The sequence below is a fragment of the Ascidiella aspersa genome, chromosome 5, assembly GCF_963924565.1.
Source record: "Ascidiella aspersa chromosome 5, kaAscAspe10.2, whole genome shotgun sequence".
Classification (NCBI taxonomy): domain Eukaryota; kingdom Metazoa; phylum Chordata; class Ascidiacea; order Phlebobranchia; family Ascidiidae; genus Ascidiella; species Ascidiella aspersa.
The window spans coordinates 1572204-1592213 of NC_139451.1; the positions used below are offsets into that span (position 1 = coordinate 1572204).

At 32.5% G+C, this 20010-nt stretch overlaps 1 protein-coding gene across 1 annotated transcript; it reads left to right on the plus strand.

Moving 5' to 3' along the window:
- Positions 1 to 557: 557 nt before the first annotated feature.
- LOC146141432 (plasminogen-like) lies at positions 558 to 17717 on the plus strand. The gene is made up of 18 exons (XM_083390118.1): positions 558 to 630; positions 1339 to 1446; positions 2589 to 2717; positions 3450 to 3616; positions 4670 to 4805; positions 5330 to 5462; positions 6621 to 6842; positions 7681 to 7817; positions 8464 to 8572; positions 9860 to 9954; positions 10291 to 10443; positions 11493 to 11598; positions 13367 to 13494; positions 14424 to 14582; positions 15323 to 15494; positions 15702 to 15841; positions 16586 to 16709; positions 17573 to 17717. The coding sequence occupies exons 1-18, from the start codon at positions 558 to 560 to the stop codon at positions 17715 to 17717; spliced, it is 2436 nt and encodes an 811-aa protein (XP_083246244.1).
- The last annotated feature ends 2293 nt before the right edge of the window (positions 17718 to 20010 follow it).

Here is a 20010-nt window from a genome sequence, read left to right on the forward strand (position 1 = left end):
AAATGACTAGCGGGCCCCACAAAAATTTCAGACGGGCCGCAATGTGGCCCGCGGGCCGCAGGTTGGACATCCCTGGTTTAGGGGTATATAAAGGCCTAATTGAAATTTTAATTTCAGTTTTAACTTCATTTCAGTTTCATATTTTCGGACCGAAAACAGCAAGTTTCTAAATTCTATTTGTTTCATGACGTCATCTCTAAATATTCCATGCCCACCCTGGTCTACGCAAACCAGAAAAAAAACCTGGGGCCCGCTTCAAAACAAGTTTCATAACCCCTCCATTAACTGTTTTACTACTATAGTTTTTTTTAATTTATATTTAATATTATTCAACTTGTTTTAGTTCTATTTTATATTAGCCTGTTTAATCTTTTTATGTTTAATATTATTTCTCTTTACGCCAGATAGTATTAAAGAATTAATTTAGAGCGTCGTTATCTTTTAAGTAAAACCTCCATAATAAGCTAACGTCATATTTATAACGAAAATGTTTCCTGCAAACCTTTAGGGCTCGATAGGAATTCTAATTTGAGCCAGAATCGAATGAGCAAGTGAAAATGTGGAAGTTGGTGTTTTGTTTCCTCGTGGTTTCAACTTTTGCTGAACACGCGAAAAAAAGGGAGAAAAAAGGTGGGTTGAGAGTCAACAGTTATATTCCTAAATAATAAAAAAAGCTACATTACAAAGGCGACAGCACAAATCCAATAACGATCAATCTATTAAGTCAAAGGAACATGCTATCTTATGAAGAAGTATTGCACCTAAGCAACTTAACTTAATTCCTTGATTTGAAACTGATCGTTTTTTTATAAAAAAAAATTTAGAGCTTCGTGTCTACAGGGTTGCCAAACGATGTTACGAAAAAGAAGGCATTTAAAGATTTCTCACAGAAAATTAGGTTTTTTTTAACAACTTAAAATTTAATCGCTTGACGTTTTTTAATATAATTCGAAAAACAGTAAAAAAGCCATATTTAAAAAAGTTGTTTTACCGGCCCTGTTATAACACACATAACTTAAGCTGGATATAAAACAATATCAAAAAAGGCTTATTGATTTTACATAACGTAAAATTAGTTCTTACACAAAAATAATGCACTAAATCTCAAGGACGATACGTCACAATAAAAAAATTCAGAATCAAAGAGAAAAAAACAATCATGGGAAATTGAAATGGTCATTTTATTTTGAGCTAATAAGGGTAAATTTTGTAACATTGTCAAAAAAATTATCAGTCAGAGTTTAGGAACAAACATGTTTTAAACAGCTGAAAAAATAAAATTGCCCTGATTTCGTTTATTCACGATTTAAAATCGTATATCTCCGACTTTTTTTTCAGAAAAGCTGGATTGCGGCGCCGACATTTGCGACAAATGTCCCTCCGGTGACGTAACAAAGGAGCATTGTGACGTGTGCGATTGCACGTGGGACGACATGGTCTTGACAAGTTAGTATAAAGAATAAGATAAAATTAAATAACACGGTTTAGAAGTCGATTTATAGGGTCGGACTGTTTTTAAACAAATATTTAAACAAACAAAAAATGTTTTTAACAACAAATATTCAGGGCGTTTTATTTTGGAGTCTTAGATCAATTTATCAACCTAATCAGCTTTTTAACGTTGTTACAGTTTTTTTCAACAGTTTTCGATACTAATTTTATTCCAACGTTTGAAAGCTAATTTATAGAGGCTGACTGTCTTTAATAGAAAATCTAATTATTAAAGCGGCCTTTTTTTTAAGAATAAGAACAAAATGACAATTTACTTGCAATCAAATTTGTAAACAGTTTAGGATTGCTAACTTTAGTTAAAACCAATCTTATGTTTACCTAAATAAAACTCATTTGTTTTTTACTTTAATATTAATTTTATTATTATTTTGCTTTGTATATCATGTATTTCACTTTACTTATGGGAACTGACGATGCCAGTATGGTCGAAATATATATTCCTTTAAAAAATGTCTGATCCTGATTTTACTCGGGTTTCAAACTTTATTGGTTACAGAAAAAGTACGTTTAAAAGCTCAAGTTGAAATGGTCTGACGTTTTTTAAGCAGTATTTCTAAAAAAAAATTGAATTGTCTCGGTGCGATTAGGGTGCAGCAGGCAGAAAAGCCATGGTTCTATTTGACTGGCTTCAATTAAAACGTACAAAAGCAAAAAAAACAAATTCATTGCGAAACTTAGACGAGCATTTAAGTTTCCAAACTTCACTTCAATCAACTTTATCGAAATCCGTTTATTTATAGTTTATTTGGTGCTTTAAATAACCACCAGGGTAAATTTTGCACCTTGCTGGAGTAATGCCAAAATTATAACTTTATAATTATTTATCAAATATAATTTTATGTTCAGTTATGGTTTCATTTACTATTTTCAAGTTGCAAAACATTTACGGTTTTTCTAAAAAAGTACAGCAGTCCAATTTGTTTTACACACTGAAGAACTCTTGGCAAATTATATTAATTCCTTTAAAACAAACTATTAAATTGTAGTTAGGTTGGGTGTCAAACTTTAACGTAACTTTTGTTTATGTAAAAGTTTAAAATAGCATTCAAAAAAACACGTTAAAAATCTGTTTTCAGATACACAGAAAAAACTGTTGGACGATAGTGACGTCACAGACGATCGTGGCGCGTCATCGGTCGTTCAAAAGTGGCCACGGGATGGCGCCGGAGAGTTGGTGGTCCCTTATCACATGACTGCGCCAATCGGTGTGTCTATAAGCAAAAGTTGACATAATTTTTGGGGGATTTGATAATATATTGCAAAGCCAAAAAAAGGTCGAGTAGATCGACATCATCTTTATAAAGACATTTTTGATACAGATTTGTATAATCTTTTTATTTTTTGGATTTATTTTGAAGTAGAACGAAATATAGTTGGGCTTGTATAACGGATTCTATATGGCAATGCATTTGGTTAATAGTTTTTATGTGTTTTTCGAAATATTAAAGTCGTGCAAAAGAATGATGATTTTTTCTTGATTTTACCTTCTTTAAAAACGGTTTTAAACCTTTGTTTTAAGTTTACCATGTTTTTTTGTAAAATTTACTCTGATTTTAAAAGTTGCTATTTTTTAATAACATATCTCTTCAAAGATTCTTAAATTTGAAAAAAAAACATATTAAAATCGTTTGTAGAGAAATCTTTAGAATTAGGTCATATTGTAATGAATAGAAAATTATTAGGTTTTAGACAATTTAGGCCTAAAATATAAAATTTGTTTTTTCGCAGTATGCTTCACTTCTAATTGTTTTTCTGCTTTAATAATAACTTCTTGATTTTATTTACAAAATGGTGTATATTTATACTCATAAAGCACTACCTAAAAAAGTAAAAATAAGTCGTAAAAATAAGTAAAAAAATATAGTTTTTATTGTAACCTAAATCCACAATTTCCTCCATTCACGAATCCAACCACGCCCCTACTTTCCACCAATCAGCGGAGAGCCCGCTTCACGCTCGAGCGGTTGTGGCGTCACTCAACTTGATAGCGGCGAGAACGTGCTTTCGCTTCCGGGAAAAGTCCCCAAGTGACAACCGGTACATCGACATCATCAAGGGAGGTGGATGCTACTCGTCAGTTGGGGCTATTAACGGGGGACAACGGGTGAGTGGGTCGAGTAACTATATGATCATCCAGTTGTTAACCTACATTTTTGATAAATATTTACCTTTCTGAAGGTAGAAATCTCTGCATCGGGTAACGAATCATAGCTTAAATTTCTAGTTTGATGTGGGATCATTACCCCTGCCACCCTAGTATTAGAAAAGTACCGAATATCAAATCGGCAAGTATCACATCGGCAAAATACCAACCTAGTATAGGACGTGTATTGATACTACCACTTGGCATCGGGTATCGGCCCTAACCCAACTTTATGTGACATCCATACTAGCGAGTTTAGTATCAGAAAACTATAAATACCACCCTGGTATCGTATCAGCTCTGTACCACCCTGGTAATATTGGAAAAGTTGTTGAAATAAAAATATTTGTAAACTGTTATTACGGGTTTACTATACAAGTGACAGACTGTGAGTACATGTGAGTAAATATCTGAGTTACTATACGATTGTTGCAGTCAAGCATTGTATCAATTAAAAAATGGTTCATTTGTTCATTTGTGCTTATTGTACTAATCGCATATTTTTTAGTATTGTGGGACTGGTGCTCATATATTAACTCATATGTACAAAAGTTTATACAAGTGCACAGCCATGCTAGTTGATTAACAACTAACTAAATGCGCAGTAATTAGGACTGTACAAGTGTACAATACGGTTAACCACTTTTTACAATTAAGTAGGGTGGGTTAAAATATGTAAGCAATGCTTTTTTCGTCTTATTTAAGGAAACGAAAAAACCGGTCTTTCAACATGCAGCCTACTTGTTTTTTTATGAAATAGTTGCGGTATATTGAAATTAATTTGCAGCCATGAAAACCAAACCTTTAAAAATCTGGTCGTAGGTAAACCTATAGTTAGCTAACCGAGTAAAACAATGCAATAGGTTCCAGCTATTGTGAATAACTGCGTAGCGAATTGCCTCATACTTAGAACACTAGTAGATTAGTTGTATTATCCAAGATGCAAAATATTTGCAGAAATGCTTAGGCCAAATTATAATCTCACTTTCACAAACCAACCTCAATATTCCACAGCTATCACTGGGCGATGGTTGCCGGTACGTTGCAACATCGGCCCACGAGTTTCTTCACGCCTTTGGATTCTGGCACGAGCAGTCACGACCCGATCGTGATGATTTCGTGACCATCTTGACTGAAAACATAATTCCCCGTGAGTTGTTACGTCATAGTAGCGAATATAGTGATTGGTTGTTACGTCATAGTAACAAATATAGTGGTGGGTTTGTTACGTCATAGTAACAAATATAGTGATTGGTTGTTACGCCATAGTAACAAACATAGTGAATGGTTGTTACGTCATAGTAGCGAATATAGTGATGGTATGTTACGTCATAGTGGCAAACATAGTGATTGGTTGTTACGTCATAGCAACAAATATAGTGGTGGGTTTGTTATGTCATAGTAACAAACATAGTGATGGTTTGTTACGTCATAGTAGCAAATAAAGTGGTGGGTTTGTTATGTCATAGTAACAAATATAGTGGTGGGTTTGTTATGCCATAGTAACAAATATAGTGGTGGGTTTGTTATGCCATAGTAACAAATATAGTGGGGGGGGGACATTTCGATTTAAAAATAAAACTTGGACCAAAAACACAAACCTCTGCATTGACAAGAATTCCATCGAGTATTACGTCACAACGACGGTGACAAGGTACTATTGTTACGTCACAGGGGTCGTGTCCAACTTCAGGAAACTTCCGGCGAATAAAGTAGATTCTCTCAATTCACCTTACGACGTTCCATCTGTGATGCAATACCCGGGATTCGCATTTTCACAGAACGGACAACCGACCATTATTGACAAGTATGACGTCACAAACGTTCGTCGCGCTGTTGGTCGAAAAAAAAGGATTTTTTTTACCTCCAAGAAAAAAAATTTATCCCCCCCCAAAAAAAATATTTTTTAACCCCGAGAATAAATATTCTTTTAACCAAGGGTAAATATTTTTTTTCTATTTTTTACGTCCAGAATAAAATAAATTATTTTTCCTTCTGTGATGCAATATTTGAGTTACGCTTTTTCACAGAACTAACAACCGGCAATTATTGACACGTATGACGTCACAAACCTGCGCGGCGCTGTTGGTCGAAAAAAAAGGTTTTTTTTACCATTCAGAAAAAAATTACCCCCCAGCATAAATATTTTTTGCCCCAAGAACAACCTAATTCCAAAAATAAATACTTTTTTCTCCCTTAGATTAAACAGGTTTAGTTTTTACCGCACAGGTCTTACTTCCAGGTAAAATAATATATTTCTAACCCCAGAACAAATATTTGTTTAACCCGAAATATTTATCTTTACCATCAAAATAAGAATAAATATTTTTTTACCCCGAAATATTTATCTTTACCATCAAAATAAGAATAAATATGTTTTTACCCCAGAAAAAATACGTTTTTTCAATTCCCAGATTAAATAATTTTTTTTTTGCTTACTAACCCCAAAATAAATCTGTTTTTCACCCCCAGAATAAACAATCATTTTTTACCCCCAGAAAAAATACGTTTTTCTTCAACCCACAGCGAAATATTTTTCCTCCCAAGATTCTAAATTTTTTTTATTTTCTTACCCCAGAATAAATATTTTATTCCTTTACCTCCCAAAGCAAAGAATTTTTTGAGCCCCAGGATAAAAATTCGTTTTTTACCCCCAGAATAAATAACTTTTTACCCCCATACTAAATACAAACCCCAGAGAAAATACTTCGAATATTTTTATTTAATCCCAGGGGAAATTTTTGTTTTTTAAGGATAAATCATTTTGTTTATATCAAAATAATTATATATATTATATATTTTTTAAAGATTTAAAAGAATAACACCCCCCAGAATTTTTTTTTTTTACGCGAGGGTAATTTGACTTTTAGGATAAAACTTTTTTACCCTAAAAGTCAAAAATCATTTTTAACGAGTAGGATAAATATTTTTTATCCTCAAAATAAAACAAATATTATTCCCCTAGGGCGACGGGGGAGGCAGTTGTGGCCCAGCGTGTTGCGCCCTCTCGTGAGGACTGGTTCCAGGCGAACGCCCTCTATTCGTGCTCGGAACCGGGTATTCCCCTGACCACCGGGTGCTATCACGAGCAGGACTACGGTCACGGTTACCGTGGCAACCAGAGCGTCACCGAGAGCGGGTTGCCATGCCAACGATGGGACGCAACGTCACCGCACAGCAACAATTTGTGAGTTGTCATGTGAATGAATTTCGTGAGTTGCCAATGTGAATAGACGTGCTGAATATTCATATGATTCTATTTTCGAGTTGTCATAAAAATGGATTTGTGAGTATCTATATAGATTAATTTCATAAACTGTATATGTATTCATATGATTGGATTTCGTGAGTGCTGAATATTCATGTGATTGGATTTCACGAGGGCTGAATATTCATGTAAATTTATTTCATAAATATTTTTTTTACTTTTTAAGTATTCACTACTATACAAGCATCTTACAATCCTCTTTGTTTTCCGTTGCATTTGTGAATATTCATGTGATTAAAATTTGTGAGTTTAATGTTCTTGAATATTACAGTCATACAATTGGATTTTGTCAGTATTCATGCGATAAGGTTTTCCACGTTGGTGTATAAAAGTTTTTGTATGTATTCATTCCAACAAAGCTCCTGGTAATTTGCGTAATTGGATAAAAATTTGTCAGTTTCAGTTTGTAAGTTTTTCCTAATTCACGAGCTACTCACAAACCATGTTTTTAGCACTTTTGTAAATATTCATGTGATTGAACTTTGTATTTTTGTGATTGCATTTTGTACTCATTTAAATGGATTCTGTAAGTATTCAAGTATATAATTGAGTTACTAAATTAGTATTCATGTAAATTTATTTCGAGAATATTTTTTGGACTTTTTGTAAGTATTCATTAATTCACGAACAACTTACAAACCTCAATGTTTTTTGTGATTTATTTTTGTAAGTTTTCCTTAATTCACGAAAAACTCGTTTTTATTTTTAGAAGTTTGTTTAGTTGACGAACAACTTACCAACCTCTATGTTGTTTCAGCACTCCAGATTTGATAACAGGAGCTGGGCTTAAGGAGAATAATGGTCGGAACCCGGACATATTCAACCGTCCGTGGTGCTACGTGGATTCGAACCTGAAAGTTTGGGAATATTGCAACATCACAAAATGCAACAACAGTAAAAACCTAAAAATTCAAACATGGTTCAATTAAGAATCCTTACAAACTTTCTTTAGTCTTTTTTAACAGTTTTGGATCCGTTGTTTTATTGAAGAATATAATTACTTTTCAAAAAAAAAATTGTAGGCATTATTCTAGAGAATCCAGTATCGTTATCATTCACAGTTAAAATGCCATGGTCAACACAATTCAAATAGATTTTCGATTGTTTCTTAACAGCATTTTTAAACACATAACTTAAGCTGGATATAAAATAAATTCAAAGACTTAGAAAAAACATAGGGTTTTTTAAAGCTTTTAAATGAGTAAATCAATTAAAATTCAAAGTCATTCACAGATTCAAATAATTTTTGGCAACCCTGCAATAATCTAGTGGTTGTTTTATTTCTAATGCTTAAGGTTGCCGATAGGTATTTGAGAATTTTTAGGAATCTGACGTTTGCTCAACAACTATTTGTGATAAAGACCATTTTATCAAATGACATTTTCCTACATGTTTAAGTTGATATCACTTCCATTTATAGTGACATTGTAGTAAAATACTCGAAAAATTCCAGTGTCGAAAAATCTATTTATTATTTTTGAGGGGTGCCGTAATCTATAAAAGGTTGAGAATGACTGACCCAACCGGTGTTAATTTACAGGCCAACCACCGGCCATTACGGTTCCGCCGCCCCCACCAAGTGTGAGTGGTTTCTGGAGCCGTTGGAAGCCCTGGAGCAACTGTAGTGTTTCTTGCGGAACCGGATTCAGGTAAATGCTTCAGTTAATTTGCATTTAGAGACATATAAAGTCTATTATTGCTTTCAAGTTTCTTCTTGTGTGTTTGCCATTGTTACTAACAGAGAACTAAAGGCACTGCTGACAATTTGTATTTTTACACAAGCATGCTTTATTAGGCCAGAGTAGAAATGAAAGCTAGTTCATACATTTTAATCCAGGGAGTCGAACCGTTTAACTTTCCGGTTCAGGTTCGGTTCGGGTTCAAAAATTTATTCGGAATCCGGTTCAGTTCTGGTTTCGAACGATTTAAAAGTTCCGGTTCAGCTCCGTTTCAGCGTTATATCCAAACCGGTTCATAAAGTTCGGGTTTGGATACAATATAATTAAGTTGCGTTAAATCTAAAAATGTGGGTCAATAAATGTAGAGAATCATCTTTGAATTGTAAGTCATTTAATCTAAGTTATGTTACATAGGCCTACTACAAAAACACCAACTGATAATTGAAATATCTAAAATATACAAAAATCAACGTTTTATTTAATTAATATTCATATTTTTCATAAAATTTTGAACATGGCGTAACTTGACTCTGTACAATACAAGTTCTGACGTCATGCTGAAGCGAACCGCTTTTGTTGACAGGTTTGTTCGGGTTCGGTTAAGGTTCATGTCATTTCAAATTATTCAGTTCAGTTCCGGTTCGGCTCCTTAAAATCTTACATAAAACGGTTCAGGTTCGGTTACGGTTCAGAAAAATTTGGACCAAAACCGGTTCATAAAGTTCCGGTTCGGTTCCGGTTTTAATCCCTTTGATTTGCACTCTCTGACCTGATAAAGCATGGTTATGTGAAAGCTCGTTAACTTAAAAATACAATTATTCATAACGTGTCACTTGTTTTCGTTTTTTTAGACTAAATAAGGGTATCAGCCAAGATTGATACATTGTCATTAAAAGTACCTAAATTTTTTTATTAAGATTTGTATTTTTTTCGTATTAATCGCACACTTGTAGTTCTTTTTTAATTATAAAACAAAAATCACTAAATATAGAAGAATGTAAAGCAAAAACAGAATAATCAAACAACTAATATTAAGCGAAGTTTGTTGGAATGGGTTTGCTTATATTAATTTTCATTTAGGCTTGTGCTAAACACTAAAACTTTAATTCTTGGGACCCCTACGACTGCTTCATGCACCATAGGACACAGTTTGTTAATATTTTGTCTGATTTTTTTGATTTTTTTACACTTTTTATAAACAGCAGTTATTACGCCTTGACATAAAGATAAGCAATGCAATTATTTTTGTTGCTGCAGAGTACGAGAAAGAGTTTGTTTTGGAAACGATTCGAGCAATCCTTGTCCTGGAGATTGGCTTCAAGAACAAAGTTGCACAATTTCCGACTGCACCGGTAAGTTTAATGTAAAAGCAATTTGGAGTTTAGTGCTTTGCAAAAACAGCAATTATTTGTGTAAATTTACATAAAACACATGACCTTCGACTTAAAGCATCTAATTATTAATGACTTGTGTGACCTTAACTTTAAATTATGACCTTCAGGTTACAGCAACTAACCATTAATGACTTGTGTGACCTTGACATTAAATATATGACCTTTAGCTTAAACCTTAAAGCAACCAACTATTAATGACTTGTGTTACCTTGACAAAAAATATATGACCTTTAACTTAAAGCAACTAATTTAAAATGACTGGTGTGACCTTAAAATTGAACATTTGACCTTCAGTTGTCAGTTGGAAGCGCTGGGGTCCGTGGTCGAGTTGCGATGTTCCTTGCGGAGACGGGCATAAGTACCGTGTGCGCTCATGCACAAACCAGATCTGCAACGGTTCGAATGTTCTCAAAAATGCAACTTGCAGCCAAAAAGCATGTCCACTCTGTAAGTTGTGAAACAGTTTGAAAAAAATGGATCAACTGATGACTAAAATTTAATAATCCCTGTCAATAAAGTTGTTCTGATATAAAGTAATTAAATACATACAATACTAAAAACATAATTTCTCAAACAAATTAGATATTGACCTCAATTTAACGAATCAGTCACTAACTTTTCTCAGAAGTAGAAATGAATTAATATTTCCTTGATACTAGCCTCAATCCTAGAAATTCAAACAGAGTTCTAGCAAAAACTAAATATTAATTTATTGTTGCCCACCAAAAACTTACACTGATTTGCTCATTGGTAAAGTGAATTCAAATCAATTTTTTTATGGTAGCTAGGGGTGTTTAAAGTAGAATATTGCATCCCCGATCCAATTCTGCCATTAATTTTGGGTAATTAGGACCGATATATTATACAACTTCATCGTTTAGTAATTTAAATTTTAACCTTTGGAAGATTATTTTTTTAATTGCAGTATACAAAGGTTAGCCAAATGTCCCCCCCCCCCAAAAAAAAAATAATAATAATAATAATAATTATTAAATAAGTAGAAGTTAAATATATATTCAAGGATTTAATAAAAAAAAAATATATATATATATATATATATGTGTGTGTGTGTGTATTGAATATACTAGAATTTGTTATTCTCGATTTGAACCCTACTATTGGAGAATACTACTTTGAACATCCCTAATTGCAGTGCCACATTTCAACTTCTGTTTTGATATTGGATATTTTATAGCAGAGCATTGCCATATACATCAATGTTTGCAAATTGACCAGTAATCACAAAAATCAGATATCTACTATTAAAGCTAAAAAAATTATGAAAAAAAAATATATAAAAAATAATGATTGAGTACCAAATGCAATGCCCTGATAACACTTATTTTAGTCAACAAACATGAAAACATCACAAGTTCTTAAATACGATTTGTTTAAGGCAGACAAATACTGAAAAGTGTCTAAGTATTTCCAAAATAGTGAGCACATTATTGTCACATTAAAACATCACAAATATTTTCACATTTTATTTATGGCAGATGAAGGGGGTGGTTGCTTGACACCAGGAAATGTTAATAGTTACAACGGAACAATAAACGTCACCGCGAAGAATCTTCCATGCGAGGATTGGAGCAGAACAAAGTTGTGAGTGCAACAAACAAATATAAACTTAAACCAGGGATGACTTACCTTTCAGTAGAATGGGCCAGATTGCCACTTTAAAAAATTTTGTTCGGCCGCAAAACCTATTATGTTAAAGGAGTTATGTCATAAAACACCCTAACTAATAAACACCCGCTCTTCAAGAGTGAACTCCTACGCAAATATGCAAATAAATCTCTGCTTAATCGCACAAAGCACAAAAATTACTTTACTTACAGTGTCATACCAACGTAAGACACCTTTGGGCTGATGTATGTCCTTAAAACGGTCTGCAAAACACACACCTTGCTTAACAATGATGGCTGCACAAGCGTTCGATGGCTGTTAAAATGTGACATTACACTCGATAATAGTCTCAAACAAATATGAGAAAAGGCCTAAATCAAATACTGCGCGTTCTACACGTTTTGATGATAGTCAAAACAATTGTTTTAAATAAAGGCTACTGAAAGTGACAATAAGTGGTGGGCCGCACATAAACATCAGGTGGGGGAGGGTTAGAGATCACTTTCTTAAACAATAGGACTTGTTTTTAGATATATATATATATATGTCACAAAGTATTAAGCCCTCAAAAACGTAAAAATTCCTGTAAACCTCATCTTATATTTTCTATGACTAAAATTTCCGTAAATAAAAGTAAAAAAAAATTATTAGATATAAATAGTACTTAAAAGGTTTTAGATTTTATGGCCTTTCATGAAAAAGTTTGACCGCTGGACTATACAAAACAAAATTACCATAATGATAGTTAAAATATTCTCTTTAATATTTCTTTGTTTAACGAAAAAAGTAGGTATCATTTTAAACGTTTCCCATAACTCCTTATTCATTTTCAACATAGTGAAGAGGCACTGATTATATAAGTGTATATACTGCGGTTATCCTGCTTTCATGTTTAACCCCTAGACTACACAAAAAACAACCATAATGTTAGTTAAAATATCCTAAATATATGTATTTTGCTTTGTTTAAACAATTATTATTCATGGCAATAAATTTTAACACAAATAGTATACAAGGCTACCGCGATTTTTTATGTCTTATTGATACTGCCGCATACAAACCAACTAATGGAGATAAACAGACTACATGAAACAATATAACGTGTTCGGCAATATTGCCATATTCCACATCACAAAATTTGTGATATAACATGATTAAACACATTGTACAGAGGAATAGTCTAAAAAAATTCACAAGCAAAGTGTAGCGTAAAGTGGCACTGCATAATACAGCTTTGCCTGTTTTACAAGACGCAAAAAATAAAACAACTACTAACAAATATATTTTTCTATTTTTTTGCCAGTGTCTCTAGCCTGATGTCAAAAAAAATAAAAAAATAAGAATTGCTAATCGACATTTTTTTTATTTGCGAGTGCCTACAGCCCTGATGTCAAAAATAAAAATAGAAAAAAATAAAATTATTAATGGATATTTTTTATTTGCCAGTGCCTACAGCCCTGATGTAAAAAAACAAAAAACTAATACTATATAGTGTTGGGATTGGGTTGCGGTGAATAATTGAAAAAGAAAGATTCTTGGTTTCGTATCAGATGATGTTAAGACTAAAAACAGATTTCTTAAAATTTTCCACATTTATTTATTTCGCCTATTAGGCATTGTGAGTTTTTGTACAAAAAGCAAACATGCTTCTAATATTAAGAAATGATTTTATGTTTTATCTGGTTTTATAAACAGTCTTAAGATTGTCAGATATATATTTTTATTATTGATTTTTATTTTCCAGTGCATCAAGCCCTGACGTTGAGGCAAATTACTGCCGGAACCCGAACGGTCGACGTAAAAAGATCCCCTGGTGTTTTGCGACTGGCACAAATAAAAAGAAGAAATGCTCCGTTCCGACTTGTAACACTTGTGAGTACTGGGCACCACAATTTCCGGCATTTTTGGGAGGCAAAATACCACAAATTTTCGGGCAAATCACTTATATCCAGCAAAAATAGAAAAGATAGACCGATATGTCCGTTTAACGATAATAGAGGCCAATATTTTGCTTCAACCGATATATCGGTATTATTAAATGTAGACCTGTAGCGACACTACACCGACCCGGATTTATCAAAGCGTTATGTTTACCTTTTTCTTATTTTCCTCGTGCCTTTTTTATTGCCTGTTCTAGTGTTTTCTTTTTTTGATTCGGCGCACCTGGAATAAAGACTTGCCATCGCCTTAGACCGATACTTCGGCCGATATTTTAGTACTGAAATGTCATATAATTTTTCCTGTACAACAAACAACTTGCCAATGTTTTAAATAAAAAAATTGAGTTTTAGCATCACACCAAGTTAATATGCAAAGTAAGAGTTTAATAATTAATAAAGGCATATAACTAAAACATTATTTGGATTTTTTTTTCAATCAATTTAAGTTTTGGCAAGCGGGCGAGTGCAAAATCCCAAGCCTGGGTAATTGTTTTAGTGTCAATCGCAGCAGTGTTTCTCAACCTTTTTTGTCCAGTGACACCCCTCGGAAATAACAAATAGATTGCGGTACCCCTCCAAAATTTTTCCGTAGGTAATTAACTAGAATGTCGCAATAAACGAAACTGGAACGACACACATCAACTCTACACAACGTAGGAAGTTATAATTGGGTTTATATCATTCTAATTTAAAAAAAAAATTGTAAGAGTTGAGCAAAATCAGATTCTTAAGATTCTCAAATACCTCTCGGCATCCTTGAGCGTTAGAAATGGCACCTAAGGGATCGCGGCATGCTGGCAATGTTTTTCGATCTTCAAGAACAAACAAATAAATATTCAAGTACACAGCTTACATTTCCAGCTGCAAGGTGGAAAAATTATGGCCAGTGGTCTTCGTGCACCCTGACTTGTGGATCCGGGAAACAATATCGGACGCGAAAGTGTCGGAGAGGAGTCATCACGCAGAACAAATGCATCGGGTCTGTGATCGAATCAAGAAACTGCAACGAACAACCTTGTGGTAAGATTTCTATCTTTAAGAAAAAATAATTATAAGTTTTTGAATAATTTAAAAAAAAAAAAATTTGTTCCGTAAAAGTTTATTTTTGTTTTGTAATAATGTTTAAATTTTAGTAAAAAAATATTTGTTCTGTATAAGTTTCTTTTTGTTTTGTCTTGGTAAACCATTTTGCTGTAAAAGTAGAAAACATATTAAATATTTAGGCTCACTGCATTTTAGTTAATTGTAAATTTTTGGTACAAACTACATTTTGCTTGGTATTAGCAATGAAAATAAAATTTAGTTTTACCAACAACATTTTGTTCTAATGTTCCAATGAAATAGAATCCTTAATAACTATACAAGCTTTAGGGATTTTGATTTTGTTTATTTTTTTTAAGAGAGCAAGGATTTTTAGTAGTCAAATAATTTGTTTTTTATTTTATAAAATTTAACTAATTTTTATAACATCAATTTTTAGTTTTATTTAAAAATTTAAATTTGTTTTCATTACAAAATTGAAAAAGGCTTAATCAGTCTCAAACATTACAAATTTTGTTTTGAACAGTTTCACCCGAAATGCAGCAAATATATATATAGATTTTTTTTAATAAAAAAAATTTGTTGACATTTTCAAGACCCAGGTTTTTTTAAAGATGTAGAAAAAATCGACACATTGACAAAATGCCACCTACTTCTTTATGGGTTTTTATTTTATACAGCAAACAAGTTTTTTCAAATAAAAACAACTTTTTTTTAAGACCCGAGTTTGATGCGACCTACTTCGCCCCAAGAAGTCAATATACCGCCACCTAGCGTTGGAATTGGTTGTGTCGACCAGCCGATGGATTACCGAGGTCAAGCCCAAACAACTTTGACTGGAAAAAAATGTCAACGATGGGATGCTAACAACCCACAAATACGCCAATTTGAGTGAGTTGAGTTTTTAAATGTGTACAATAATTTCACAAAAAAGAAATGATATGACTTATATGGTTATACTAAAAATTTTACAGTAAAAATATGACTTATATGGTTATACTAAAAATTTTACAGTAAAAATGTAAAAGCCACAACTTTTAATCAGAGGCAATTTAGTAGATTTCATTTAAAAAAAGTATTAAATTCCTTATTCTGCAGCACAATTTCAGAGTTTGAATCACTTGCTTTGAGCGAGAATTATTGTCGGGCACGAAGCAGCAACGATCCTTACCCGGGCTGCGTTCCACTTTCAACGCTCGAAAGTTGGGAATACTGTGACATTCCACAATGCACAGCTGGTGAGCAGAAATATATATATGTGTTTATAGGGATAGACCAGGGGTTCTTAAACTGGGGTCCATGGACCCCTTGGGGGTCCGTGAACTGATATTAGAAGGTCCATGAAGGCCTAATTAAAGAACTAGTGTATACTTAAAGTAATTAATTTTTAAAAGAAAACACTTTAATTCAAAATTAAACGGCTTTGCACTGAATGTATAGTTAGAATCCATTAAACTTTCACATTTTTTGGACCGAAATAACAGAGTCATGAAGTTTATTTGTATTGTGACGTCAATTTATGATGTCATTTTGGAGCATTTCTTGTCTACCGGGGTCCATGCAAAGCAAAAAAAAAATTTAGGGGTCCGCGGTAAAAAAAATTTAAGAAACCCTGGGATAGACCGATATATCGATAATAGCGGTCGATATTTTGCTCCCACCAGGAGTATTTGCAAAAATATTGTGTTTTAAAGAAACGACTATTACCTGCTAACTTGTCTGCCTAACTTTTGTTTTAGACTAAAGAAATGGAATTTTTCTTTTTAATTGAGCCTTTCAAATCGCATTAAGGTTTTTGATTTTATTATGAAAAAAACAAAGTGTGCATTACGACGGACCATTTGTTATAATTTATAGAAGAAAATCAGTTTGATGTGGTGTTTAACAACTAAAAAAGTGATCTTGGACTGATTTATTGATTTTTAAAAGTAGATTGTTTTGCTCCAGAAAAATTAAAACAATACAATAATATTTTGCTACAGACCCGGTTATCTCACCCCTCGATTGCGTACCAGCTAATGGAGATTACAGAGGCAATATTTCAACGACAACTGGGGGTATTGAATGTCAGCGGTGGGATGTTAACACACCGCATAACCACAAGTTGTAAGTTGGTTTAGGTCTTACTTCGATGTAGAATTGCTAGGTATTTGGCTTTACAATGTTTAAGTATTTGAAATTATAAAGGTCTTAGTTCACTGCATAACCACCAATTGTATCACTTTTTTGCACTGATTCTGACAGATTTTTTTTTAATTTTATAATTTTGTTAAATTAATAAAAAAAAGGAAAATAGTGGGCAATCGTTAACTAGGTTTTACTCTGATGTAGAAATGCTAGGATTTGGGTTTATTATGTCTAGGTATTTAAATTTATAATGGTCTTAATTTTAGGTTGTTATAGGTAATTCCGCTTAAGTTATTATTATTTTTTTTAAACTTATTGGGTCTTCCCCCAAACCCCAATTTGTCACCAAAGAAAGTCCCTGTAATATCCATTCATGTTTTTGTAAAAAACTATTGGGAAAAATTTTGTTTAATTTCAGAAATCTTAGAAATTGAAATTTTCAATAAATTTTCTTTTTATTTAACAAACTATTAAACGAAATTGTCCAACTTTGTTCAATTTCCAAAATTTTAAAAACTAAAACTTGAATCTTTATTACTATTTTAGAAAGTTTATGAAAAAACGTTTCTTTTTTAACATACAACAAAGGTTGGAAACCAGAGTACAGTTTGTTTAATATGCATGTTTTCCTAATTTTAGGACTGAAAAAAAGGGTTATTTCTATAAAAAATATTTTCACAAATCTTAGTAACTGACAATTTTATTCTTTATTTTTTTATTTTAGCGAAATAATTGTTTTCCACGTTTTTTTTTAATTTCAATTTTACAAACTAAAAATTTAAATCCTTATTTAGTGATTTTAGAAAATTTATAAAAAAGTAATTTCTTTTTTTAACATACAGCAAAGGTTGGAAATCGGAGTACAGTTCACTTGGTTTTGGAGGGAACAATTATTGCAGGAACCCAGTTAATGATCCTAGGGGTCCGTGGTGCTACACAACCGACCCACACATCAGATATCAATTCTGCAACATTCCTTCATGCTAGAGCAACACTGAATAGAATATCAACAAATAAAACTTTTTTGGACAGATAACCCAATTTTCATGTTTTTAACTTGAAAAAAGTAAAATAGGAGAAAAGACAAAACAAAAGTACCCCAAAAAAACCAAAAGCATTAAGCATTAGCTCCCCAAAACTCACATATAGCAAAATTATGAACGATGTATCTGTTAACTCCTTAAGCCGTGCATAGTTTTTATACTAAGCTCAAGAAAAAAATTAGAGCGATTTAACCAGTATTTAATTCTTAAATATTTCTTAATATTTTAGAATGTTTATAGTGACTTACCTTGGTGTGCCATGTGTTATTTTATACAAAGCTCATCGAAAACTTGTAAACTAATAAAATAGTAAAAACACAAATCAAAAACTAGCCCAGACCAGGGTTTCCCAAACTGTTCTTCGCCGACCATTGGTGGTCCTCGACGACTGCACAGGTGGTCCGTGGCGATATGACAAGAAATTAAAAAGTCACACACATACGGTGTACAGTATGTACAATTTCAAAGATAATTGACGCAGTTATTCACAGGTTAATGATTTCAAAAGCTTTTGCTATCCAGTATCGTAACTCGTACTTGTTGCGCCATCTTTGTAATCAAAATGTTGTTTACAAAAAAACCTTGATCTCCTCGTCTATGACGTAACAATACATTCTTATTGCCATTCGGAAAAAAATGAAGTCCAGAATTTTCTGTGGACTCTGACTTGAGTTTTCCTTTTACAAATAACGGCGAGAATTTATTTATGCAGTTAAAGAAGCAATCTCATCCGTCTCATTGACATTGTCAGTTTTGTGAATAATTAAAATTTTATTTTATTTATTTTTGGCTTTGTATTGCGGTCCGCGAAAATAGAGATTCACAAATAGTGGTCCGTGGTCCAAAAAAGTTTGGAAAACCCTGGCCCAGCAGCAACAAAGTATCAAGCATTATTAGCAGCTCCAAAACTTGCATATCGAAAAATCATGAAGAATGGTTATAGTTAAAGCAGTCAATAGATAACCATATACCACATGCAGTATTAATTCCAAATACTGCAACATTCCATTATGCTAACAACACCGAAGAAAAAATTGACCGAACCCACTTATTTACAGATATAACTCATTTTTCATGTTTAATCCAACCAATAACAGAAGTATTATTATATCTTTTTCATCCCATAGAACAGACTCTTTTAAGCGCTATTTAAATATCAATTTCCCAAAATTTTAATAGTAAAAAGTTTCTAAAGTTTCTAAGGCTAGAACAACACCGATGTAAATATCATCAGATATCACTTTTTTTTAATTGAGGGACATAAAAAGCAAGTGACAACATTTTTTTTTTCAGTAAAAGAATAAATATATAACTCAAGCGCACTTAGGACAGAAGTCGATACTACAATTTGCAAAATGGTGGTATGGGGCTTTAATTTTTTTCAGTGTAAGTCAATTGCTTTTCAATGCATCAATTTTGACTGTTTTGTAAGTTGATTTGAGTACAAGATTGAAATAAAAGTTCACTTTTATTTGGCTACAACAGCCTGGCTTTTGCTAAAGTTTTGCAAAGGTTTATATATCCACTGTTATATGGAGATATATTTTATTTTTTATTAAGATTTATTTTTGTTTATAGATTATTATTTTCAATAGATTAGTTAATGGACCGCGCATTTTCACTTTTATCGTTTCCATTTTTATTTAAAAGTTTATTTGCTACTAACTAAAACCTCCACTCAAAAAAATAACATAAAGTTACTTATAAAAGTTGTAAGACCATATTTTTTTGTCTAATTTTTCATGATATGCAAAAAAAAATTCATGTATATCCGTTTTTCTTGTGCTGATAAAAAATCCATAATCAGGGTAAAGTTTTTAACATTCTAAAATGTATATATATAAACATACAGCTAAAATTAAAACAGCATTAGATACTTTGGCCATGATTAAAATCAATTCTCCCAATCCTAATTAAAATATCCCATTTTAATAATTGATGATTTCCTAAAACCTTGTTTCTGCCAGACAGCCAAACTGTCCAGACAACCATTAGGGGGATTTTAAAACGTTTTGGCTAAACGTTATACTCAGGCGGATACTTAAGACATGCATTTTTATTTCACCAACTACTTGAATGTTATTTATGCCAATGCCATACAGCATATCAATACAAAACATTATTAGAATTTTTTCAACTGTGAAAAGAAATTTTATTCAGAATATATCTAAAAATGTTAGATATTTCTACAGAATTTGATACTTATGCCATGTTTAGACTGGATTATAAAATACAGC